We start from the raw sequence: 23,657 nt of genomic DNA, 5'->3' as shown, positions 1-23,657 counted from the left end.
TCAACTCTGCCCTCAAAAAATCTGTATCTAAAAGGCTGCCAATGTGTGTAAATTTAGCAAGACTCCTTATTAAGCTACAGAACAGAAAATTTTCACCACAATGGAGGAACATCTTATGAAAATCCTTATACATATCAGTAGCTTTAGATATGTGTCCCAAGACATGCAGACTATATTACCACATACACCTTGCCCCTTTCTAAATGTTGATGTGAATGAGTTTTTCTACCTATCTAGTTTCTGTCTAGGACCATTTCACACTACTCAACTGTAATGTCCCCAATCAGACAACCTTAGGATATAGATGAATGTTCAAACATGTGCAAGTTGACATAATGAATCAGAGTCAAATATAGGTGCCAAACCCTACTAAAATTAAAGCCAATCGGCAATAATACAATTTGCAAACCCTTGTCAAGTTGATATGAACTTTGATAAAAACCATCAAATGCAAAATAATCAATTTTTACAGCAAAGTTGACTTCTCGATTGGCTGTTATAATTCTAAACCCTCATGAATTCAATCCTATATAGCAAACCTGATTACTATGATAAATGACAGCTCAAGATAGTTGGAAATTAATCACTTTCAACCGTAGTTCACAAACCTTGCAAGTACTCGCCAACTTGTTGAGTACTCATGGTTTTTTTTTTGCATGAGTATTTGCAGATTTAACTCACGAGTTTGTAGGAACAGTTTTCTGGCAAAAACTTGCCAGGTTTTTTGGCAAGACTGGTAAAAAATTGGAATGCAGGAATTTTTTTTCTTTTTTTCTAAGCATTTAAATTTGTAAATAAATACACATGACAACTTGTCAAAAATTGCCAAACATGTTAAATGACCAAAAATTGCCAAAAGTATTAAGTCCCAACTGTTAAGCAATGCTGGATAAACAAAACTGACTTCACATACCAAGACGACTTCAAATTGTTATATTTTTTACTTGCCATCAATTGTTTAATCAATGCTAGATAAACAAAACTGACTTCACATACCATTACAGCTTCAAATTATTATATTTTTTACTTACCTAGATATGAAATTTATGATGATGATTTTCAGAGACAAATTCATAATAGTTATCAGTTAGCAACTAGATATTGTATCCACTATCCAGCTTCACATGATAATGTGATTTTGTCAACCATATGCATTGAAGAATCAAATTTAATAGAAGAAAATTCCTCTTGGTTTTCTAAACTCATTTGATACATTTTGTTATTGAATTTGCAAAAAAATGTATTTTTTATTTAAGAAATTTTACTATTTTTATAGGGGAAGCGTACCGGTAGCCATTACAGCTAAGCTAAATTTGCACACCCATAGATTCTAAATGGTACATCGGATTTTGATGTTTTTTTTTGTTATCCCTGCATGCGACTCAACTACTATAGCTATTGTTTTGGCTTCTGGGTAGTAATGATGCACGTTGTGGGATTTCTTATGTGCACAAGGGTCAAAAAGTACACATTTCAAAGTGTTGCTATTAAAGATGTCCCAATAACAGTGCACTTAAAATCGCCAATACTTATGCACAAATGCCCCAGTAGTTGTGTGCTATGGATACCAATAAAGATGCACAAATGGGCCAATTATGGTCCAAAAAAGCTAAAAAATGAGTGGCTATTGGTACATGTGAACTTTATTAATGGACTTTTAGTTATTTGTTTTTGGTTGCTTTGAAGTTAGTAATTGGGGGGTTGGGTGTGCAAGGAGTGAACGGTTATTGGAACATGAACAATAACTGGTGCTCTTCCCCTAAGTTCTCGAGTTTTTGCTGAGTTGAAAATTTTGGGCTTGCCGAGTACTCTCCGAGTTTGACTTTGAGAACTATGCCTTGGAGTATCAACTCCTTCCCATCCACTTTGAAGTTGAACTCCATTGTTTGTGTAAAGCGGAAAATCGCGATCGAACCCTAAGTGTTCCCCCCACCACTCCAAGGAGAGAGAAAGGAGGTCACTAGGGTTGACGGTTTTCACTTAGGGGAGACTTTACATTCAAAAGAGGGGTTGAAACCCACAAGATCCAATCCCACACAATGCAAGATTGGATTCTAAATGAGTTTCAAGGGTTAAGACAACAAGGCTACCCTCTTTTGTAAAGAATGTAGATAGAAGGATTGAGCTAGGAATGCATGTAAAGTGAGAAAGATTCGCTTATAAACAGAGATAGGAATATAGGATGAAGCTGCGGACCTGGAATTAGCAGTAAAATGTCGAGACAGCGCTGTCCTGCAAATTTGAGCGAAAGTTGACGGGACGATGGCGCCCGGCATGCACACGGTCCTCCGAAAAATCCGCGAAACGAAGGGGGATCTGTTCGTCTCTGCACAAGGATTCCAAATCTTCAATTACAACTGCGTACCTGCAACCTACACACAGAAAAGAGAGGACGATTGGGGGGTTAGGGATTAGGGGTTTGCCCTTAGGTCAAACCCCGGTTTTGGAATTAACCAAGAAATGAGAATGTTGTAAATGTAAATGATTGTAATGTAAACAAGTACTAATACCTTGTTGTAAGAATGTTTGTATTCTTACATGCGAAGGTGTAAATGTTGTTGTATGTTGTATGTTGTATGTGGTATGTGATCTCCTCTTCAATGGTTGAATCCTTGTCTTGAATGCAACACTTAGCCTTGAATGGAGACTTAGAATGATCAATTGCTTGAAGGAATGTTTGAATGCTTGAATGCTTGAATGTTTGAATATTGCTTCCGCGTCTTGTACAGATATGTCCTTCCTCTTTTTCTTACCTCCCCAAATGGGAGGGGAAATGTAGTTTATATACTTGTCAATTAGGGTTGAAAGACTGATTTTTCCAACCTTGGGCCGACATAGCAACCTTATTTTCCAATTTGCAAACTTAAAGACCCGAAGCCCCATAAGAGACCGGGCCCAAAATAGGGCCAGGGACCAGGGCGCTGGGCGCCATGGTCCCACCTCCAGGGACAACAGGGTGCAAGGAGGATCAGGCCAGGGTGCTGAAAAATGCAGTTTTTGGTGTCATGAACAAGTTTCGGGGTCTCCATTCAGGTTCAGTGTTGCGTCGCCATCGTGAAGACCCAAATGCAGTCGAAATTGCAAGTGTCGCAATTTTAGGACGCTACATTTAGCCCCCACTTTAGCGGGAGTATAAGCGTACGCCCATACTTCCGGTAAAGTACAAGGAAACAACATTGAAAGACTTTCACCACGTCAAGAAGGCAAGACACACCAAGCCCCCAGTGGACTAAGGATCTTACGACTTCGATTGACAAAGTAAAAGGGAAGATCACGAGGGAGAACCATGATTGTCACCATAGTTTTAAAACTCTCCGACTCGCCTCGGACTCGCCACGGACTCGCGAGTCCTTTGGCGCCGCGAGTCGACTCGCCTAAGACTCGCGTGGCGAGTCCAGGCGAGTCCCTGCGAAAGACTCGCGAGTCTTTCGCTCGGACTCGCGAGTCTTTCACAAGGACTCGCGGGCCCAGAAAAACGCGCCTGTGAGGGTTAAAACCACGTTTTTTTTTTATTTTTTGACTTCATTTTGGTTTTTTTTTGGCTAGAGCAGGTTAGAAGGGTTTGGAGGAGTAGAGGGAAGAAGGAAAAATCAGCAAGAGAGATCTAGGTAAGGATTTTTCTCTTTCTTTTTTTTTTTCATTTGAATCATTTCATTGTTTTGAAACTGAAAAAAATCTTGAAAAACAAGGGGATATGCTGCCAAATTTTTTTCTATTTTCTTTCCTAAGTTATTTCCTCTTTTTTTTTTCTTGTTTTTGAATGCTATTTTTCCCAAATGATTCATTGTCATTTTTTTTGTTGATTTTCCATAAAACCCTGCTGATTTTTTTTTTCATGTTAAATCAGCAATGGCAAGTTCAACTCCAAGGGCAACCCCAAGGTCAGGAAGACAAAGAGATAAAGCTTGGAAATATGGGATTGCATGAAGCAAAAAGGGGGAGGTCACTTACATCGAATGCACAAGATGGATGACTGGTGGAATCAATAGATTAAAATACCACCTTGCACAAATACCTGGATATGGTGTGGAGGCATGCCCCAAATCAACTCCTGAAATTATTAGAGAGATGAAGGCCATTCTTGTTGAAAATGATATGCATAAGGAAGAAAGGCAAAAAACAAGAGAAGCCATAGCAGCTGCAATGAATCCCACATTGTCCACTTCAGGTCCCATTGGTCACAATCGGGGTCGTCAGTCACTTTCATCTTTTGGTGACAATGAGGGTGAGGCTAGTGGCACTCCTGTTAGATCAGACCCTAATTTTTTTGTACCACGCAATGTTCCAGGTGCACAACCTTCACTTGAAGGTACAGGATGGAATAGAGAGAAGCATGAACAAGCATGGATAGCAGCTTCAAACTTTTGGTTTTACAATAATCTATCTTTCAATGCAGCAAACAATGTGTATTGGGAAAGTTTTGTTAATGCATGTACAGTGGCGGGTAAGGGGTTTAAGGCCCCAACAGGTCATGACTTCAGTGGGCCATTGCTAGAGAAAGCTGTGAAAAATACAGAAGGTGTGGTTGATGATCAGAAAAGGTATTGGAAGAGAAAAGGATGCAGCATTTTATCTGATGGATGGACAGATGGACGGAATAGGACTCTTCTCAACTTCTTGGTGGCTTCAAATGGTGCAATGGTATTCATAAAGTCTGTTGATGCCTCAAATGAAATAAAAAATGCAGAGACTTTGTGTAATCTGTTGGATGGTGTGGTTCGGGAAGTTGGAGTTGAGAATGTTGTCCAAATTATCACGGACAACGCAGCTGCATATGTATCTGCAGGTAGAATGCTTATGCAGAGGCATCCTTCGATTACATGGAGTCCTTGTGCTGCACATTGCTTGGACTTGGTGCTAGAGGACATTGGGAAGATTGGATGGGTGAAGAAGGTGGTTGAAGATGCAAAAAGTGTCACCAAATTCATCTACAACCATACTTGGGTGCTTGCTTTGATGAGAAAACACACAAATGGCAAGGACCTTGTGCGACCTGGAGTGACACGATTTGCTAGCCACTTCATCACTTTGCAGAGCATTCTTAGTGCCATTCCTCATCTTAAGCAGATGTTTGTGTCAGATGCTTGGTTGGGGTCTGCATACTCCAAAAGACCTGAAGCAGAGAAGATTGTGACCATTGTTTTTGATGAAGGGTTCAATAAAAGTGGAGAGGAGTTGACTGCGGTAAGTAACAAACACAAAAGTAAAGTTTATACAATCTTGTCTATTTGCTGATTTTATTTTTTAGGGGTTGATTTTGTACTAATTTAAAATTTGTTTTAATTTTTTAGGTGACAGAACCTTTGGTGAGGGTTCTTCGTATGGTGGATGGAGAGGGCATGCCAATGGGTTTCATTTATGAGGCCATGGATAGGGCCAAAGAGGCCATTTCACATTACTATCGTGGAAATGCAAGAAAATGTGAAATCTTTTGGCACATCATTGATCGTAGGTGGACAAACCAACTCCATCAACCAATACATGCCTTCGCCTACTTTTTGAACCCGAAATTCTACTTCTCTGATTCATTTAGGGCTGATGAGGAGGTCATGGCAGGTGTTATTACATGCATTGATAAGATGACACCTGATCCTGAGTTGAGAGACAAGGTTCTTGATGAGTTGCAGGTGAGATTTGACATTTGCAATTGCTCTATCTTTATTTATGAATTCGGAAATGTTCATTATTGAATTTGAGTTTGACACTTTGACTATCTAGTATCTATTTCTGAATTTGGAAATGTTCATTCCATTGTTCAAGATCTACAAAAGTGCAGAGGGGAGACTCTTCTCATCACAACTAGCAATTGATAGGAGAGGAAAACAACAACCAGGTAAAACATTTAGTAACTTAGTTCAATAGTGCAAGAAAAAACCTACAAACTTGATTGTTACATTTTTTTCTCAATTCTAATATTTCTAAATGTTTTTTGTAGATTTATGGTGGGAGAATTATGGTGCCGGCACGCCTAATCTTCAAAAAATAGCTATCCGTGTTTTGTCTCAGCCATGCAGTGCTTCTGGGTGTGAACGAAATTGGAGTGTCTTTGAAAGCATTCACACAAAGAAGAGAAATAGATTGTCACAAAAGCGGCTCAATGATCTAGTATTTGTTCGGTACAACCTTCGCCTTCGAGTTAGACAGGTGGAGGGTGTTTCACATGAGGCCATTGACTTGGATGAAATTGATCCATATGGTGATTGGACCATGAATGAACAAAATGATGGTGATGATGTCCTCCTTACCGAAGAAGAAATTGCAGAAATAGAGAGAGGAGCAGCACAAGATGTAGAAGGAGCAAGATTGGATGAAGATGAGGACGAAGATGAGGATGATGATGAGGACTATGACTTTGAAGAAGAATCATCTCACCATTTAGATACCACAACACCCACTGCTACTACTTCTAGCTCAAGGCCTGAAAAATTGAGCTATATTAGGAAAAATACAAAGAGGAAGATGTAGTCTTCTCTTTGGTTTGTTCATTCACATTGCTGTTTTTCACATTTGCAGTTGGACTTGGACATATCATTATATGTAATTTTGTGAACATTTATATACTCATGCTGCCATTATAGTATTATACATTTTAGAGTTGAAAGTTGAAACTTGAATATGCTGCCATGAATGATGAAATTTCAAATATTGCGTGTTTGTACTTTGTAGATCATATGACATGTGTAATGTTTCAATTATGGCACTTATGTTCTCTAAATGCATTAATTTCTTTATGTTTTTTTTGTAAAACTACGGTTTTTTTTTTTTGCCGAGTCTTTCGCGAGTCCGAGTCCGAGTCCAAAATTTTGGTTTGCCGAGTCCGAGGCGAGTCCGAGATTTTCAACTATGACTGTCAGTAGTAAGGTTCCCTCACTATGAGTCATGCAAGAAAGATATCAAAAATTTTCAAGGCAAAGCTAAATTTGTCAAGAAATTTTCAAGTATCTTGAAGAGATATGAACGGGATGTATGCCCCCCTACGTTAAAGCGATCGCACACGCCTCATCGAGGGTGATTGCTTTAAGGTAGTGATACATATAGGAAATGAGAAGGAAAGGAGCACGCTATCACAAAGATTTAGCTCCCAAGTGTGAGATAAACCCAAAGATAATAAACACAAAACACAAATCACGAGGTGACTTCGCTTTCCTTGGGGTCAGTATGCTGTATGATAATTCATGTATATCATATGTATGTATGCATAATTGTTCTTCATTCCCCAATCAAGGAAGGTCACCTAGAAGAAGGCAACACATGTGTCTTTTGAGTCAACATGAGAGAGACCAAAAGAGATCTCAATGCTTTGCATCGTCCTCAAGTAGACAACACTAAGGACAACGAATAGAAGAATGAGAATAACACATAGAAGAAGTAACAATAGAGAGGAGGAGAGAGTCTGCTATGCTAATGAAACCAGTTTAGCACGTCATCTACCCCCCGATCTTGCTGATCAATGTTTCGGGAAGGTAGGGAACACGCTAGAGGAGGAACATCCAACACAGCAGATGGAGCTATCACAAGATCCAAACAAGGGCTATGTTAATGTTCCAAGCCACGTTGTTCTTGTCTAGGAGCTAGGATAAGTGCTTTAGAAAATTCGTTAGATAAATGGTTATCAACATCAACATATTCATATTCACTATCAGAAGCAAGAGAAGTAACATTTTCATCATGAATAACATTTTCATCTATATCATCATCAAGATTTATAAAAATAGGATCTTTAACTCGCACAGGATTAAAACCATCATGCATCTTATGTTTAGGAGATTTTGGCTCAATTTTCGGCTGAGGAGAAAATGGAATAATGCTAGCTGAAGGTGTTTTTGGGGATTGCAAAGTTTGAGAAGCAACTGCCTGAGCTGTAAGACGACGCTTTCGTCGGCGTTCACGCGCAGAATGATTTCGTCTAGTCTTAGTAGGAAGTTGAGAAGATTGAGGAGGAGGAATGTTCTCATCCTTATCACTTGGGTGTTTAGGTTGTGGTCTCTTAGGCTGGATAATAGGAGAAAAGGAAGGTCTCTTCTCTCCATAAGAGGAAGGAGGAGGAACTGCTCCATATAAAGGAGGAATATTTGGTTTAGGAAGGAGACCAAGTCCATCATGACGAGGAGGTATAGGTCTACTTTTAGAAATTTTATTAGACGTAGACATAGTCACATCCATAGGAATGGGTTGGGAATCTTCTTGAGGAAAGACATTAGTTTTATCTTTCAAAGGAAGAACTTCCTTCTCAAGAACGATAGGAATATCAAGTTTGGGTGTTCTAGGTTCACTTAGAGATAGGATCATATCTGTTTTCCACTTTTGATAAGATTTGAAAAGATGATCACTTCGCGGAGGAAGAGATTGGAATTGTTTAGGCCAAAAATAATCAATAGGAACGCTAGAAGTTCTTTCAGCTGGTTTAAAGAGACTATGATTGACAGTAACAACTTCACCATTATGGGGAAATTTCAAACATTTATGAATAGGAGAAGCAATAGCTTTCATGGAAGATAGCCAAGGATAGCCTAGCTTCACACAAAATTGTTCAGATGAAGGAATAATAGCAAAGTTCACATCAAGGGATTTGTTATGGACCTCAATAGGTAATGTAATAGAACCAATTGCAGGAGAAGAAAATGCATCAAATAATTTCACAATCACATTTGTTTTGTCATAGATCACTTGATTCAATTGCAAAGTAAAAAAAAATTCCTCAGTAATAATATTAACCATGCAAGCAGGATCAATAAGCACTCCACGGCAAGGTGTATTCTTGACTTTTGCAACTATGTATAAAGGACCATCAGGTGCCCTGATAGTTTCATTAGAATCAAATGTAATGGAAGGTTCTTTAGGGTTTTCTTACTGCTCTACAAAGTTAATCACATTCGGAGTCATAGACACAAGACCATCAGATGAGAAAGAGGAATCATTAGTCTCAATTGCATTAGAGGTACGAGAAGGTAATGGATCAGTAAAAATCTTAAGATTTTGGTTAGGAGGAGCTACAGATGTATTGCCTTTATCATTCACTCCTGAAACAGAGATAGTATTATTATCAATCAAATCTTGAATTTTACTCTTTAAAGCAAAACATTTTTCAGTATCATGCCCAGGTTGACGATGAAATTGACAAAAAGATTTGTTATCAAAATAGGGTGAATTAATCTTTGTAGGATCGATTTGCTTTATAGGAGGGAGAGTAAGCACATTTTGTTCCAATAACTTATTCATAATACTATGCAATGATTCATTCAAAGGAGTAAACTTTCTTTCTTTCTTGAAAAACTTAGAAATAGGAGGCACACCTGATGCTCAATTCACATTGTTGTTGATAATGTTTTCATTGAATTTAACGGACTCTCTATTCGGTTTAAACTTCCCGAATGGTTGTTGACTACTATCACCCTTATCACTCGGAGCCATAGGATTTGCTTGTTCCATTTGCCTCACAGTCAGTTGATAATTGTGAAGAGTTGCACACAACTGTTGGAAAGAAGTAAACTCAGAAAACAGGAGTTTTTCTCTAATATCTTTTTGTAAATTAGAAATAAAGATTCTTTGAATATCATTGTCAGGCACTGGAAAAGAGATTTGAGCATACAAATGCTTATATCTACCAATGAAATCAGTCACTTTTTCTTTAAAACCTTGTTTACAATGCATTAAATCAATCAAAGTAACTTGAGGACTTATATTGTTTTGAAATTGTTGAATAAAAGCATTTGCAAGTTGTTCGAAAGAAGTAATAGAATAAGAAGGCAACGAGCAATACCATTGTAGGGTTTTATCTCTTAATGTCCTAGTAAACAGTTTTGCAAGCAACCTTTGGTCATAAGCAAAATCGGTACATATTGTTTGAAAAGTCTTAACATGTGTTAGAGGATCACCTTTACCATTGTAAAGCTCCAAATGCGGGATCTCAACATGTTTAGGAGGGATAGCTCGAACAATGTCAAGAGAAAGTGGGCTCGCAACATCAAATGTGGGCACACTAAACTTAGATTGATTCATAGAGGCAATTTGTTGCTGTTAAGAAGAGACAGTTTGTGCAAGATTGTTAATGGTCGCTTCAGTTGAAGAATTCATATTAGACGTGTTAGATTGAGATGGAGGTATTATGTTATTGAAAGAAGGTATTGATTGAGAGTAAGGTGGTGGGACACTATGATAGTTAGTCATAGGAGATGATTGGAAAGGAGGAACACTACAAGGAGGAATGGAATGGTTAAATGAATTGCCCCCTTGCGCCAGGTTCATTTGTGAAGATGTAATAGAAACACTCATTGAAGGAATGAATGAAGAAGTCGGATTAAATGAAGGAAGAGGGTTGATTGAAGAAGAAGGATTGCCCCCATGACTGGTGATCATAGGCGGAATGTCTTGTATAGAAGTAGTAATTATGTTTGATGTAAAAGTAGGTATACTAGCAATAGAAGTTGTCAAAGGAATAGAATGATTGACTTGAGTAGGAGGTTGTGTATAACCTAAAGTTTCAGCACAACTCTTCATAGGCATCACATTTGAATCCACAATGTGTGCAATAGCACGCAAAATATCAATTCCATTCTTATCACTTTGAACCGTACATTTTAGACCCTCAATTAATGAAAGAGCTTGACTATCGGGATACTCTTGAGACATCCATTGCTGCAAATCATCAAATTGGTTATCTAATTTCGAAAGTTGTTCTCCAGAAACCTCATGGAGAGCTTCTTCATCATTAAGAGGATTAGAGGAATTACCCGTGTCCTCGTTAAAAAGGCCATTCAAATTAGGTTCCATCCCCTCAGTAATTAAACCTTGGAAAGACTTAATTCTAAAACTTCATCTAACGGGAATAGTGTAAGTAGGGCTTATTTGTTGTAAAACTCATGCACTAGAGAGAGAAAATTTTGAATTTAGAGGTAGCAAATTTCAATAAAATCAGCCAATCTCCTAGATTTAAGCTGTTAAATACAATCAAGACAATCTCCCGAAATTTCGAAAAAAATGTCCAGGACCGTGGCGAACGGAGTGCACACGGTCCTCGCAACTTTTTTCGAAATTTTCAGGGATGAAAGTTATGATGATTTTAAAGCTAATCTGAAAAAATTGAATGATTTTACGATCTGTAGATAGGCCAAATTAAAGTTGCAATCTCAAAATTGAACCCTACCAAGATTGTTGAAAAATGCAAAATTTGAATTTTGAAAAAGAAAGGGAAACTGAAATTTTGAATTTTATGATTTTAGAGGGAATACTAAAAGCAATGCAAGTTTTGAATATAAAAATTGACTCAATTTCATGCAAAATTCAATTTTGAAAGTGGAAATCAAGGTTGTTGCAATTAAACATTTAATTTCAAAAGTCACAAATTGCAAAAATTTGAATAAAGCACTGAAATTTCGAATGAATGCCAACACACTTTTCAGATTTAGAATAGTAAAAAACACAATTTTGACATGAATTTCAATTTCAACAATTTTTGAATGATTAGAAGCCTTAAACCAAGCAATCCCTAGACCAACTTTGACTTTAATTTTGAAAGTGTTAGAATTGATGAAATTAGCCAAAATTTTGGATTTTAGCAGAAAAATACAGTAAGATCTAACTCCCGAAATTTCGAAAAAAATGTCGGGGACAATGGCGCTCGGGGTGCACACGGTCCTCGCAACTTTTTTCGAAATTTTTAGGGATGAAAGATATTATGATTTTGTTGCGGAATCCAAAGTTACAGCTGATTTAGAGATGTTTTGATCAGTGAGATTGTCGGTCAAAGGCTGAATCAAGAGGGTTTTAAAAATTAGGGTTTTGAGACTTAACCACTTAATTTTCAAAATTAAAGCACAGATATGAATTGATAGTTTGCAGTAGAAGGGTAGATCTGAAACAAGCATTGACAATTAAACATTTCACAAGCTCAATTACTAAAAAGAAAATTTTGGGTTTTTATGCAATTAACCTCTAAAATTTGCAAAAGATCAAACATGGAAATGTAATCAAGGCATCCAATTTTCAGATCTAACCATGAATAATCAGAAAGGATGTTCACGTCGGGTTCACCAAAATGTAAAGCGGAAAATCGCGATCGAACCCTAAGTGTTCCCCCCACCACTCCAAGGAGAGAGAAAGGAGGTCACTAGGGTTGACGGTTTTCACTTAGGGGAGACTTTACATTCAAAAGAGGGGTTGAAACCCACAAGATCCAATCCCACACAATGCAAGATTGGATTCTAAATGAGTTTCAAGGGTTAAGACAACAAGGCTACCCTCTTTTGTAAAGAATGTAGATAGAAGGATTGAGCTAGGAATGCATGTAAAGTGAGAAAGATTCACTTATAAACAGAGATAGGAATATAGGATGAAGCTGCGGACCTGGAATTAGCAGTAAAATGTCGAGACGGCGCTGTCCTGCAAATTTGAGTGAAAGTTGACGGGACGATGGCACCCGGCATGCACACGGTCCTCCGAAAAATCCGCGAAACGAAGGGGGATCTGTTCGTCTTTGCACAAGGATTCCAGATCTTCAATTACAACCGCGTACCTGCAACCTACACACAGAAAAGAGAGGACGATTGGGGGGTTAGGGATTAGGGGTTTGCCTTTAGGTCAAACCCCGGTTTTGGAATTAACCAAGAAATGAGAATGTTGTAAATGTAAATGATTGTAATGTAAACAAGTACTAATACCTTGTTGTAAGAATGTTTGTATTCTTACATGCGAAGGTGTAAATGTTGTTGTATGTTGTATGTTGTATGTGGTATGTGATCTCCTCTTCAATGGTTGAATCCTTGTCTCGAATGCAACACTTAGCCTTGAATGGAGACTTAGAATGATCAATTGCTTGAAGGAATGCTTGAATGCTTGAATGTTTGAATATTGCTTCCGCGTCTTGTACACATATGTCCTTCCTCTTTTTCTTACCTCCCCAAATGGGAGGGGAAATGTAGTTTATATACTTGTCAATTAGGGTTGAAAGACTGATTTTTCCGACCTTGGGTCGACATAGCAACCTTATTTTCCAATTTGCAAACTTAAAGACCCGAAGCCCCATAAGAGACCGGGCCCAAAATAGGGCCAGGGACCAGGGCGCTGGGCGCCATGGTCCTGGGGGACCAAGGCGCTGGGCGCCATGGTCCTGAAGGACCAAGGCACTGGGCGCCATGGTCCCACCTCCAGGGAAAACAGGGTGCAAGGAGGATCAAGCCAGGATGCTGAAAAATGTAGTTTTTGGTGTCATGAACAAGTTTCGGGGTCTCCATTCAGGTTCAGTGTTGCGTCGCCATCGTGAAGACCCAAATGCAGTCGAAATTGCAAGTGTCGCAATTTTAGGACACTACAGTTTGGTAGTTTTGAGTAACTTCTCCAAGTGAGTGTGACCATTGCAAGCCCAAGACTATGTTTATTTCGCCAATCCCACAACATAAAAAACATCCTTAACTTGATACTTCCCCAAAAATAAGTTGGGCTGTTGTATCCATACCCTACAATGAATAATATGGCCATCTACAGGTATAACATCAAACCCATCAAACTCTTTTCCATCAAAACCTTTCTTGGAAACCAAATTTGCATCTATAAAATTATGAGTGTCACTTGAGTGCCATTTTACTCAAGTGACATTTTTGATTGGGGCCACCCAAGTACCATGCTTTGAGAGTTCGTGAAGTCTTGAGGAGGACCCTGCAAGATTCCTTGAACTCTCAAAGCATGGTACTTGGGTGTCCTAGAAAGCAACAATGCCTCTTGGGATCTCTTCTTCTTCTTTTCTCTCACTCATTAATCATCGCCTTAGACTCAGTTCTTTCTATCTTTGAATACCCCTAAAGAAAAACCTCTATATAGTGTATTTTCCCCTTCCCTGAGCATCTATGGCTTGGCTCCCATGGCTCTCTACAATGGAAGCACTACTTTTCTTCCTTTGAAGTTCATTCTTCATTTCTTCAACTTTGTTTGGTTTTGGAGATAATGCTATTGGTTGAGGGGTATCTTTTTGGAAGGCTTTCTTATGCAGCTCTATAGATGCACTCTTGTGGTGGAGTTTGTTCTTGGTTGTTGAATCTTCCAATGTTCAAGCCCTTCGAATAGCAATTGTAAAGATGTAGGCTCAAAAGCTCTTAGACTCTGATAATACCTTATTAAACAAAAATATGAGTCTCCTCTCCAAAATATTTGGCACCATGATTGAAACCCTCTGAAATTCTGCCACGTACTCCTTTACTGAACCATGCTACCTCAATTGCCTCAACTCTCTAAAATACACCTCTAGGTTCTTGACAAATCTATCTATGAGCCTCTATGCGAAATCGGCATGTCACTATGATTATGTCCTTGTGTGATTAATTCATGATGCCACCATTCATGTGTTGTACCCTCCACGTGAAGAATAGCAAACTTTATAGTTTCATCTTCTGTCATAGGAGTGAGAGGTAAGTGTCCAATTTTTGAACCCGAGCCCTTGCAATGACCTTCCCTAAACCATCAAAAGTTGGAAGAGTCAACTTACTCAATCTCTGTTGTAGATCTCTGTTGAACTGTTGTATGGGTTGTCTTCCTCTTGATTTATTCCTAGCATTATGAAATTGTATGAATAATATGAAAAATCTAGTATGTAAACCCAGATCAAGCCTAGAGTACTCATCTATACAGGCATTAAAGTCATTTGCTGGTAGGATTTGCTCCTCCTCTTCCTGTGGCGACTCTATTCTATGTAAAAAATGTAGGCAAGAAAGGTCTTGGTGCTAATCCAATTGGAACCTTGCTATAATTTATGTGATTTCCAGGCCCATTCTAATCTGAATTACTCCCTTCTCCTGCATTAATTTGTATAGCTCTGGTGAGATTATAAGTATTTATCACATTCTGCACAATTGGATGAGCATTTATGTCATTTGTTTTTTGCCACTGCCTGTAAGCCTTCCACTCATTCTTTCATTCTGCCTCTTTGATCTGCCATCTTACCTCTACCTCCAATTCCACTATTAACCTACTGTGATGCTACCTCTAACCTATTCTTTTCTCTCTCCCAGGCTCTTTGATCCCTCTGATTCAGCTGTATAAACAGGCTCAAACCTTCAGGATGGCAGGGCAACCTCTCTGATACCACTGTTATATCCCTAGGGTTTGTATACTGACTTAACCCACTTCAAAATCACTGAGTTAGGGTTAACACTTACATCACAATCAGATTTACTATGCAACAACCCTAAATGAATCAAAGATGTGCATAAACGAAGTTACAGTCACCAGATTATGCACAGCATTATGACAATATACAGTAAATGTAATTTTATGATAGATGATTGAGATTTAAACCAAATTACATTCATACAGAATTACTGGAACAATCCACAACAATGGACAAGTTGCAGAAAAAAGTCTGATTTGAATTTTTTTTATATAAACACAAATCACCAACCTTCAATTGGGCTGTTACAGTCATCCCTTGAATAGGCAAACTATAAATGGCAGCCCAGCTAATAGATGGAGGCATCTAGGGCACTTACAATGATTGGTTGCTCCTTGTGTGGAACCCTAACTCATCCCTTTATCCATGGCTTGCGCTCGAACACAATTGATTTGGTGTTCACTGGCCTTCGTTGTCCTGGGTCTGCAACAATTTCACAATAGTGATGCTTGAAAGTATAGCATCTGGTTACCTGATCAAGGTTGTCTGCATGTCAAGATCTAGCGATAATCTGAGTGGAGAACATAGTTATTTCAGTTCTGTTGTTAGGACTAAGTCCCATCCAGTGCTCAGAGTCTAACTAGTAACTCCTGCAACTCTTAATCGTCCTTCATTGGTATGTCTATGTGTAGCGAATAGCAATCAGTGAGCAGCAATTTCAAAGCTAAGTCCACAACCTATACTACTTCTAGAATTGTGTGCTTAGCTTTGAAATTGCTGCTCACTGATTGCTCTAAGCCTCCTTACACCAGCCAAGGGCTTTGTCCTATAGGTGTTGCAATATTAGAAAGTTCATTCTACTCTCCAGATTATGATAATCCTCAATGATCTAACCTGAAAGATGTGAAAAGAACTCTATCAGCATAAATGGCCTATCCTGAGTGGATTTGCCCCTAAAAACCAGGGAGAGGGGTTTGTCCTCCCTGTGGAAATATTGTTGCAGGAAGGTTTTCATCTCCCAAGCAAAAAATTCTGGAAACTGAAATAGATTTTATGTCAAAAAGATGATCCCCAATTCAAACCTTGCACGCCCTTTTTAACCAATTTTGATTAATTCCTAATAAGCTGACCCAGCTTGATTTTTGAATTTCTTTTGGTGCTGAGCTGCTTGAGGTTTATATTTTTATTTATTATTAATAATATCATTATAATTAAAATATTATATTTTTATTTAGTAATGTTGATAAACACTATTTTTGATATTAGAAAGAAAGTTGAATTATTTGGATGGAGGAGGGGACATGGAAGGTGCGCAGAGGGCACTCTCATATCATCATATTCTCCCTATACTATAGCAAGTTGACTATGTTATCAGGTACTGCCTCAAAGGCCCCCATAGCCATGCTAGTATGATTCTAGTATCGGTGTTGTTCCATCTACCTCCTAGATCCATACCAAGTTCTCTATTATTCTAGGTCTTCCTCAGATACAATATGGTCATATCAAGATGTACCAAAGTGGGACTCAAGGTCCACAGACAACACCCAACTATCAACTACATTCATTATTTATAAGAACATACAAAAAAAAATTGAACATTCAACTTAAATATCACTATTTGTATTGTATCTAATTCTAAGAAATTCAATGCTCTAAATGAAGAGAAATATGGAGATCTGTTCACATAATACTTGAATCCATATATGACAATATGACTATTGCCTATTTTTCTAGTTTGAACCAATAATATAAACCTATACAATGTATGCATCATGACTCTGATATTTCGAGTTATTAATTTATCAATTCTATTTTGTCATTTTTGTTTTTTTTATGCATATGACATATTACACTATGGCTAATTTTGTTTACATTTTTATGTGAATTTTCCCAAGCCACACCGGACCAGAGGTCCAAAAAGGGAGAACTCTCATACTTGTACCAATATTTTAGCTAGTTGATATATGAAACTTATACTGATAAAGTTGCAGAAATCTCAAATTTATTGGTGCAATCTTTTGTTTTCTTTCTACTATAATTACTGCATTGTCGTGGGCTTTATTGATATGGCTAGTGTACTTTATTAAATCAAAATGTTATGCATAGGCATGGGCTTATTGCATTTTCTTAAATGTTGAAATGAACTTGTGTTATATTCTCTTACAAGCTTCCTTGTACATACACTGATAACAAAGGTTCTGAGAACAATGGAATAACACCGCTTATATCATTGATTATGCATGGCCACTGATAACTTCTACACAGAAAACCTTATACTTCTGAAAGTTTAAGAAAAAGATTATGCATTGAATTACACCATTACAATAGTTGGTGAGTACGAAGAAGCTCATTTTCCATGATTGGAAAAATTGAAGCTACATTGTAACTTTCTGCAAAGGATAGTGACATGATATCAAACCTGTTGACTTTCAAATCAATTGAATAACTACATAATAGAACACATGGATGTCTTCAGCTCACCAAGTCGAAAGAAGTATGAAAGCAAGGGATTTGTGAAACAGATGTCCTCTGCTGTAAGAGTCCAGCGAGCTCTCTTCCAGTCCATAACAGGTGAACCCTTAAACCCCCACATAAGTGGATCATCCAACCTAGAAATAATATCAACAAAGCTATCAATTAGGAGATAGTTCATTGCAAATCAGAATGAAATTATACAAGATCCTTGAAAACAATATAACTGATATAATAATTAGGCAGTAGCATTATAAGATATTCAAAATAAAAACCAATAAACATAATAGTCAAATTATTTAAACATGCGTCTACAAGGATTGTATCTAGTTCTTTTCTTTTGTATCATGATGTCTACCCATTACAGATACATGCCAGTTCTTTGTATTCAAGGATACACGATGAAAAGTGGAATAGATAAAAAAATCTTATAGAAAGCAGGGTATCGTAATGAATCCTTCAAAACCAGTATAATTACATATAAATGTATATGCACACACATATATGATGTATATAGATAACTCAATGAATAGTTTGAGGATTGACTACTCACAGGTGGTATTAAGCTCTGCAGGTTTTTAATGAACAAGTATCCTTGTATCAAACATCATGTCTCTTATACTATTACAAGCTTTCAAAAAGCTTCCACATAGTAAAACATTATTATTCACTGGAATTTCACTCCTTTGTTTGATATAATGTTATCTGAGAACGAGTAACATGGTAAAGAAAGAAACACTGATAAGGTAGAAAGTACTACAATAGTTTACACTATTTATGTTAGACTGGATCTGACATTTTAGTTCAGATAAAATACCTCTGAAGTAGGTGCATAATAGTCCAATGCAGCGAGACGTTCATTAGTCTAAGCACCACACATAAATAGGACTTGCATACCCTATTCAAAGCTCTAATCTCTTAAGCATTAATTCCAATCATTGACTTGCTGACCAGCTTCTTTGTAAATAACTAACTCCATAGCGTCTGTTCAGATTAGCTAAACTAAATTTGACCTAGCTTTTCGCTTTGTCTCATGTTTTTTTACCTATTTTTTAAGACTGAGTATTTTAGTTAATTTGATCTACCTGAAAGGATTTTACATATATTGTTCTAGCTGAAGTGTTACTAAAACAAACAAAACTAAGAACTCGTTTCCAGCCAAAAAGAGTGTGTTCTAAATGGCATGTAACAGCTCTCCAAATTCAGGTTACAAAGACGATATTATTTTGCTATTCAGCACATAATCATAAATCAAATGAAAGTTAAGTTTTATTCTCAGTGTGCTCTAAGTCTGAAGTCCATGTGATCATGTTACGAACTTACAAGTAACCAAAACATGAAACGTGATGAAGAGGTTTAATGATGTAGAATATGGAAGAACATATATAGAAAAAATACAATGAGTAAAAGGCGCACTCAAAAACATAAGGCACCCTAAACTACAACGATATTGCAGAAAAATGACCTTAAAAAGGTCATGAATGGTTCTATATCACATAACAGCAAAATATGGCCAGGTTTCAACAGTATATGCACCTTGCAACTTTAGAGACAAGAAAATGCAGATATCCTAGACCGTTGTTTATGGTAGATAAACCTCAACATGCCATTAATGCCTATCAATTTCTTTTGACATAAAGTGTTACAACTCTGTATGATCAAAACAATGTCCTATATCGAGGTAATTATTACTGGGACAACAACAAAAAATTAAAAAATGCATTACAAATTTATTGCAACATCAATATAGACATTCCATCTTGGAAATATTCTGCCAAGACAGTGGAGAGTTTATCGCCGATTTGTAGTTGACCTTGGCACGTCAATTTTTATCAAACCAAGCTTTGACAGTCCAATTCCAAATGCCTCAAAATCTTGGGTGATAAAGATCATTAACTAGAGAGCAACACTTATACACATTTTATATTCTCTCCAAATGTTAAACAGGCTTGGTCTAGCTTCTCTGCAGCAGGCTTTGCACTGTCGGAAATGTGTTGTATATTAGTTGGTATGAGTCTTCCACAGTCCATGAAGTATGTGTGCAGGCTTCTGGTTTAAACTGTGTATATTTTTTATGATTTACATTTGTTTAGACTGTACATGCAGAAAGGGGAAGAAAATCTTCTAACAGAATGGGGTGACAACTCTAGGCCATTCCAGGGGCCTAGTAGGTGTGATCCCCCCTTTCATCAATGGCATGAGAGCCATAGCAAGTTTTCTGGAATCCAACCTTTGCAGTACAGGGAGAATGCACAAGCCCTAGAAACGTGCATTACACCCAAGCATGGTAGATGAATGTGTCAAGCTAAAAAGCCTGTATCATTATTAGGAATTTAGGAGCATATTAATAGGGGTTTGGTTTTAGTGTTCTCCCAGGCAAGTGTGACTGTGGTCTGGGTCAACGAAAGGTTTAAACTATTTCCATCCTTGGGCATGAATAGAAATTAATCCAATAAACTTAAATCGCCGTATACATGATTTGGTGTGGCTAATAAAACCCAAAGAGTACAAAACTTGAAATATATATATATGGTAGAGTAAAAATTCCCCATGCTCCTGCAAAGATGGTCTCATATGCTCAGGAGGCTTGCTCATTGCTAATATGATTCAAACCATGATACAGGTTGTTTTTCTGTCAGGACACAGTTGACATGGAAAAGACTAACAAACTAGTTTTCGCAGAGCAGTCATCCAGTGAGACTTTGAAATACAAAAATAGGAATATTGGACTGTTGAGCTTAAAAATCAAAGTGGCTAGTCCCAAAGGGTACAAAAAATGATCAGTGAAAGAGGAAAAGGAGAATGAAAAAATATATAAGGTAGAGTAAAAAGTCCCCTTGCTCCTGCAAAGATGGTCTCATAGGCTGAGGAGGCTAGCTCATTGCTAATATGATTCAAACCATGATATGGGTTTTTTTTTCTGTCATGACACAGTTCACATGGAAAAGGCTACCAAACTATTTTTCGCAGTGCAGTTCTCCAGTGAGACAGTTGAAATACAAAAATAGGAATATTGGACTGTTAGAGCTTAAAAATCAAAGAGGCTAGTCCCTTGACCACAGATTTTGAGTGGTCAATGGAAATTGAGAGCTGAAAGTTTGCAGTACCCATTCCGACTTTACAGAAATCTTTTTAGCCTCTTGACAGCTCTATTTAGAGAATTTCATATTTTAGATGCATAATCCTGACAAGATGTGGGGGGAGCTGGAAATTTCATGTTGTATGATAAGGTCATATAATATTTTGCAATTTTCTCTGAAATTACCGAGATAATTAAATTATAACCCTCATGGGACCATGATCTGACAATATATTACTGATAAAAAGGCTTCATATTGATGCTTTTGTTTTATAATGCATTTCTAATGTGGTCCCATTCACGACATGAATTTTAATCTTTAGCCAGATATGATACAGGTTTTATATGGATTTTTTTGCTTGCTGTTACAATGTATCGATATTACTAATTCCCAAACTATGATATGGATCTTTGACCATGAACCAGACATGGCACGGGTCTTATACGGTACTCCGAATATCACCGAATACCATGATATAGATTTTATGAGATTGAACTAGATATAGATCTAATACATATTTGTTTTCGCCGTTGGAAGTATTATCAATATGACTCAAATTATGATATGCGTATTAGAGCTCAAAATAGACATGTCATGGGTTTTACGAGGGATTATCATTGCAATTAACTGAAATCGTAAAATAGGTAGGGACATGGTTTCTTAAGCTTGAACATGATATAGACTATTGTTGTTTTCCAAATTAAGTTTTTGCATTGTGCTTCTTTGCTCTTAATGCATTTCTATTAACAGAAGAGGGCATGATTGTGTCTTACTGGATATAACAGAAAGCTGATAAGAGAAGGATTAAACATACGTGGACATGTGATTACTAACTGTAATAAGAGGAGTGCCAGAAGGCCTGGATTTGATGAGGTGAAGAAGGGTGTCTTTATTGTGCACTTGGGTGTTGTTGAGGAAGGATGTAACGAGCTTGGTAAATGCACCACCTGCACTCATCACTATTCTGCGAGGAATGCCTCGCAGATGTGTGTCCTTCGCAGCCCACTCCATTTTGCTCCTCTTTCGAATCCTCTGGTCCAAGTCAATCTTCTCTTCGCATGTTAAACTGTAGGTTTCGAATTTTGACTTCCAATCGGATGCCTTTCGTCTGTCAAAGTAACTAAAAAGTACTTGTAATTATAGTTTTGTTTATACCATGGGATTTGTGGCTGCCACTAGTTTTACGGTAAGCTCTTGAGCAATTTTTAAAAAGCCGACTGAACAATAGAAAAGCTAGAATTTTTACCTGCAGGACAGGACAACTTCTTATACCCTGCCTAAATTTGTTTATTCATATAAACCGTACTAAGAAAGAATAGGGGAAGAGCACCCTTTTTCTAATTATCGTTTAATTTTTGTTGATCCAACTTTTTAATTATTAATTTTACAGAAACTGAAAAAATGATAATTAAAAGTGTATTAATTAATTTTACATTAATCAATAGAAGCTCATCTTTTAACTTCTTTTTTCACAATTGGTTCATTTGTGCAGGACTACTAGGCATTTGTGTTGTTTGTAATTAGGGCAGCGGATTCCAATTGCCTTGGACAACATTGGAATCTGCCTAAGGGGGCCAACCCCTTCTCCAACGCATAAGGGTTGGGCCCTATATCTCCACGCCTCACCTCCACACTACACTAAAGTCTACACGCCTCATGATAGGGCCTATCTTAAATTTCGCATTAAGCAAATTAATGAATTAAATAATTAAAAGGTTTTTAATTACTTTGCAAAGCCAACATGTTAAAGGGGTTCACTCCACATATAAATGAGCATTCAACCCTCATCACAAATCATTCATTTTTCGGCTCTCACTTCATGTGAAATATACAAGTCTGGATAATGCGAACATTAGGAAGAAAGTCTACATCTGCACCTACAGAAATTATATCTGCCATATCAGCAATTTGAATCTGCTAGTTGAGGTGTGAATTCCATCATTAGAAGTCAGCGAACTTAGTGAAGATAGTGTGAATTCCTTCTACACACATATGATAGCCAACCAATCTGCCATTCTTTCTGTGACAGCAACATCTACTTCTACAAGTTCTTGAGATAAGTGTTGTAATGATTGCATAACCATAATTCATAATCAGATCTGAGGATCTTTTTTGGCTGGGTTTTTCCTCCTAGGAGGTTTTCCCAGGGTAACTATGTCTTGTCTTTAATTCATTCTCTTTCTTCACAATGCTTAAATCTGAAACTATAAATCTCTAATATAATTAATCTAATTAGTAAACAAATTCTGATTTTTTGAGTTTAGTTAATCTGAAAGTGTTAAAACTAACATGGTATCAGAGCTATAAGCTAGATCAACTTTCAGATTTTAGAATTCAGTACTCCTTTATTTCCAGATTGTAGATACGAAGTCAGCGAACTTAGTGAAGATAGTGTGAATTCCTTGAGGGTCTGCAAATCTGGGTTAAAGGAGCAACAAGCCAGTAGAAACCAACACACATATGACAGCCAACCAATCTGTCATTCTTTCTGTGACAGCAACATCTACTTCTACAAATTCTTGAGATAAGTGTTGTAATGATTGCATAACCATAATTCATAATCATATTCAAGGATCTTTTCTGGCTGGGTTTTTCCTCCTAGGAGGTTTTCCCAGGGTAACTGTGTCTTGTCTTTAATTCATTCTCTTTCTTCACAATGCTTAAATCTAAAACTATAAATCTCTAATCTAATTAAACTAATTAGTAAACAAATTCTGATTTTATGAGTTTAGTTAATCTAAAAGTGTTAAAACTAACATGGTATCAGAGCTATAAGCTAGATCAACTTTTAGATTTTAGAACTCAGTACTCCTTTATTTTCAGATTGTTGTCGCATTTGCAGGTCAGGTCAATGGGGTTGAAAGTTGAAGATAGGCTTGATGGGAATCTCAATTTTACTACATGGAATGTTCGAATCAAGTTGGCCCTAGAGGAAGAAGATCTTCTCCAATTCATAGAAGCGAAAGAGCTAACTAAACCTACAGATGCAGTCGAGCTAAAACAATTCAAAA

General features: G+C 37.3%; 1 protein-coding gene across 5 annotated transcripts in view; it reads right to left on the bottom strand.

Moving 5' to 3' along the window:
- Positions 1-21,830, bottom strand: part of LOC131046867 (N-acylphosphatidylethanolamine synthase) — a 46,020-nt gene extending 24,190 nt beyond the window's left edge. For 2 of the 5 annotated variants that reach the window (XM_057980676.2, XM_057980674.2), the window contains exons 1-2: positions 21,461-21,830; positions 17,576-17,703 (exon numbers count right to left, since the gene is read on the bottom strand). In XM_057980676.2, coding sequence (XP_057836659.2) covers positions 17,576-17,703; positions 21,461-21,657 — 325 coding nt within the window. In that variant the 5' untranslated portion in view covers positions 21,658-21,830. The remainder of the gene's footprint in view (positions 1-17,575; positions 17,704-21,460) is intronic. The other 3 variants (XM_057980669.2, XM_057980677.2, XM_059220054.1) reach the window with 2 other exon arrangements.
- Between the last annotated feature and the right edge of the window lie 1,827 nt (positions 21,831-23,657).

This window comes from Cryptomeria japonica, chromosome 4 (genome assembly GCF_030272615.1).
Source record: "Cryptomeria japonica chromosome 4, Sugi_1.0, whole genome shotgun sequence".
NCBI lineage: Eukaryota > Viridiplantae > Streptophyta > Pinopsida > Cupressales > Cupressaceae > Cryptomeria > Cryptomeria japonica.
This window is presented reverse-complemented; position numbering and strand designations above follow the sequence as displayed.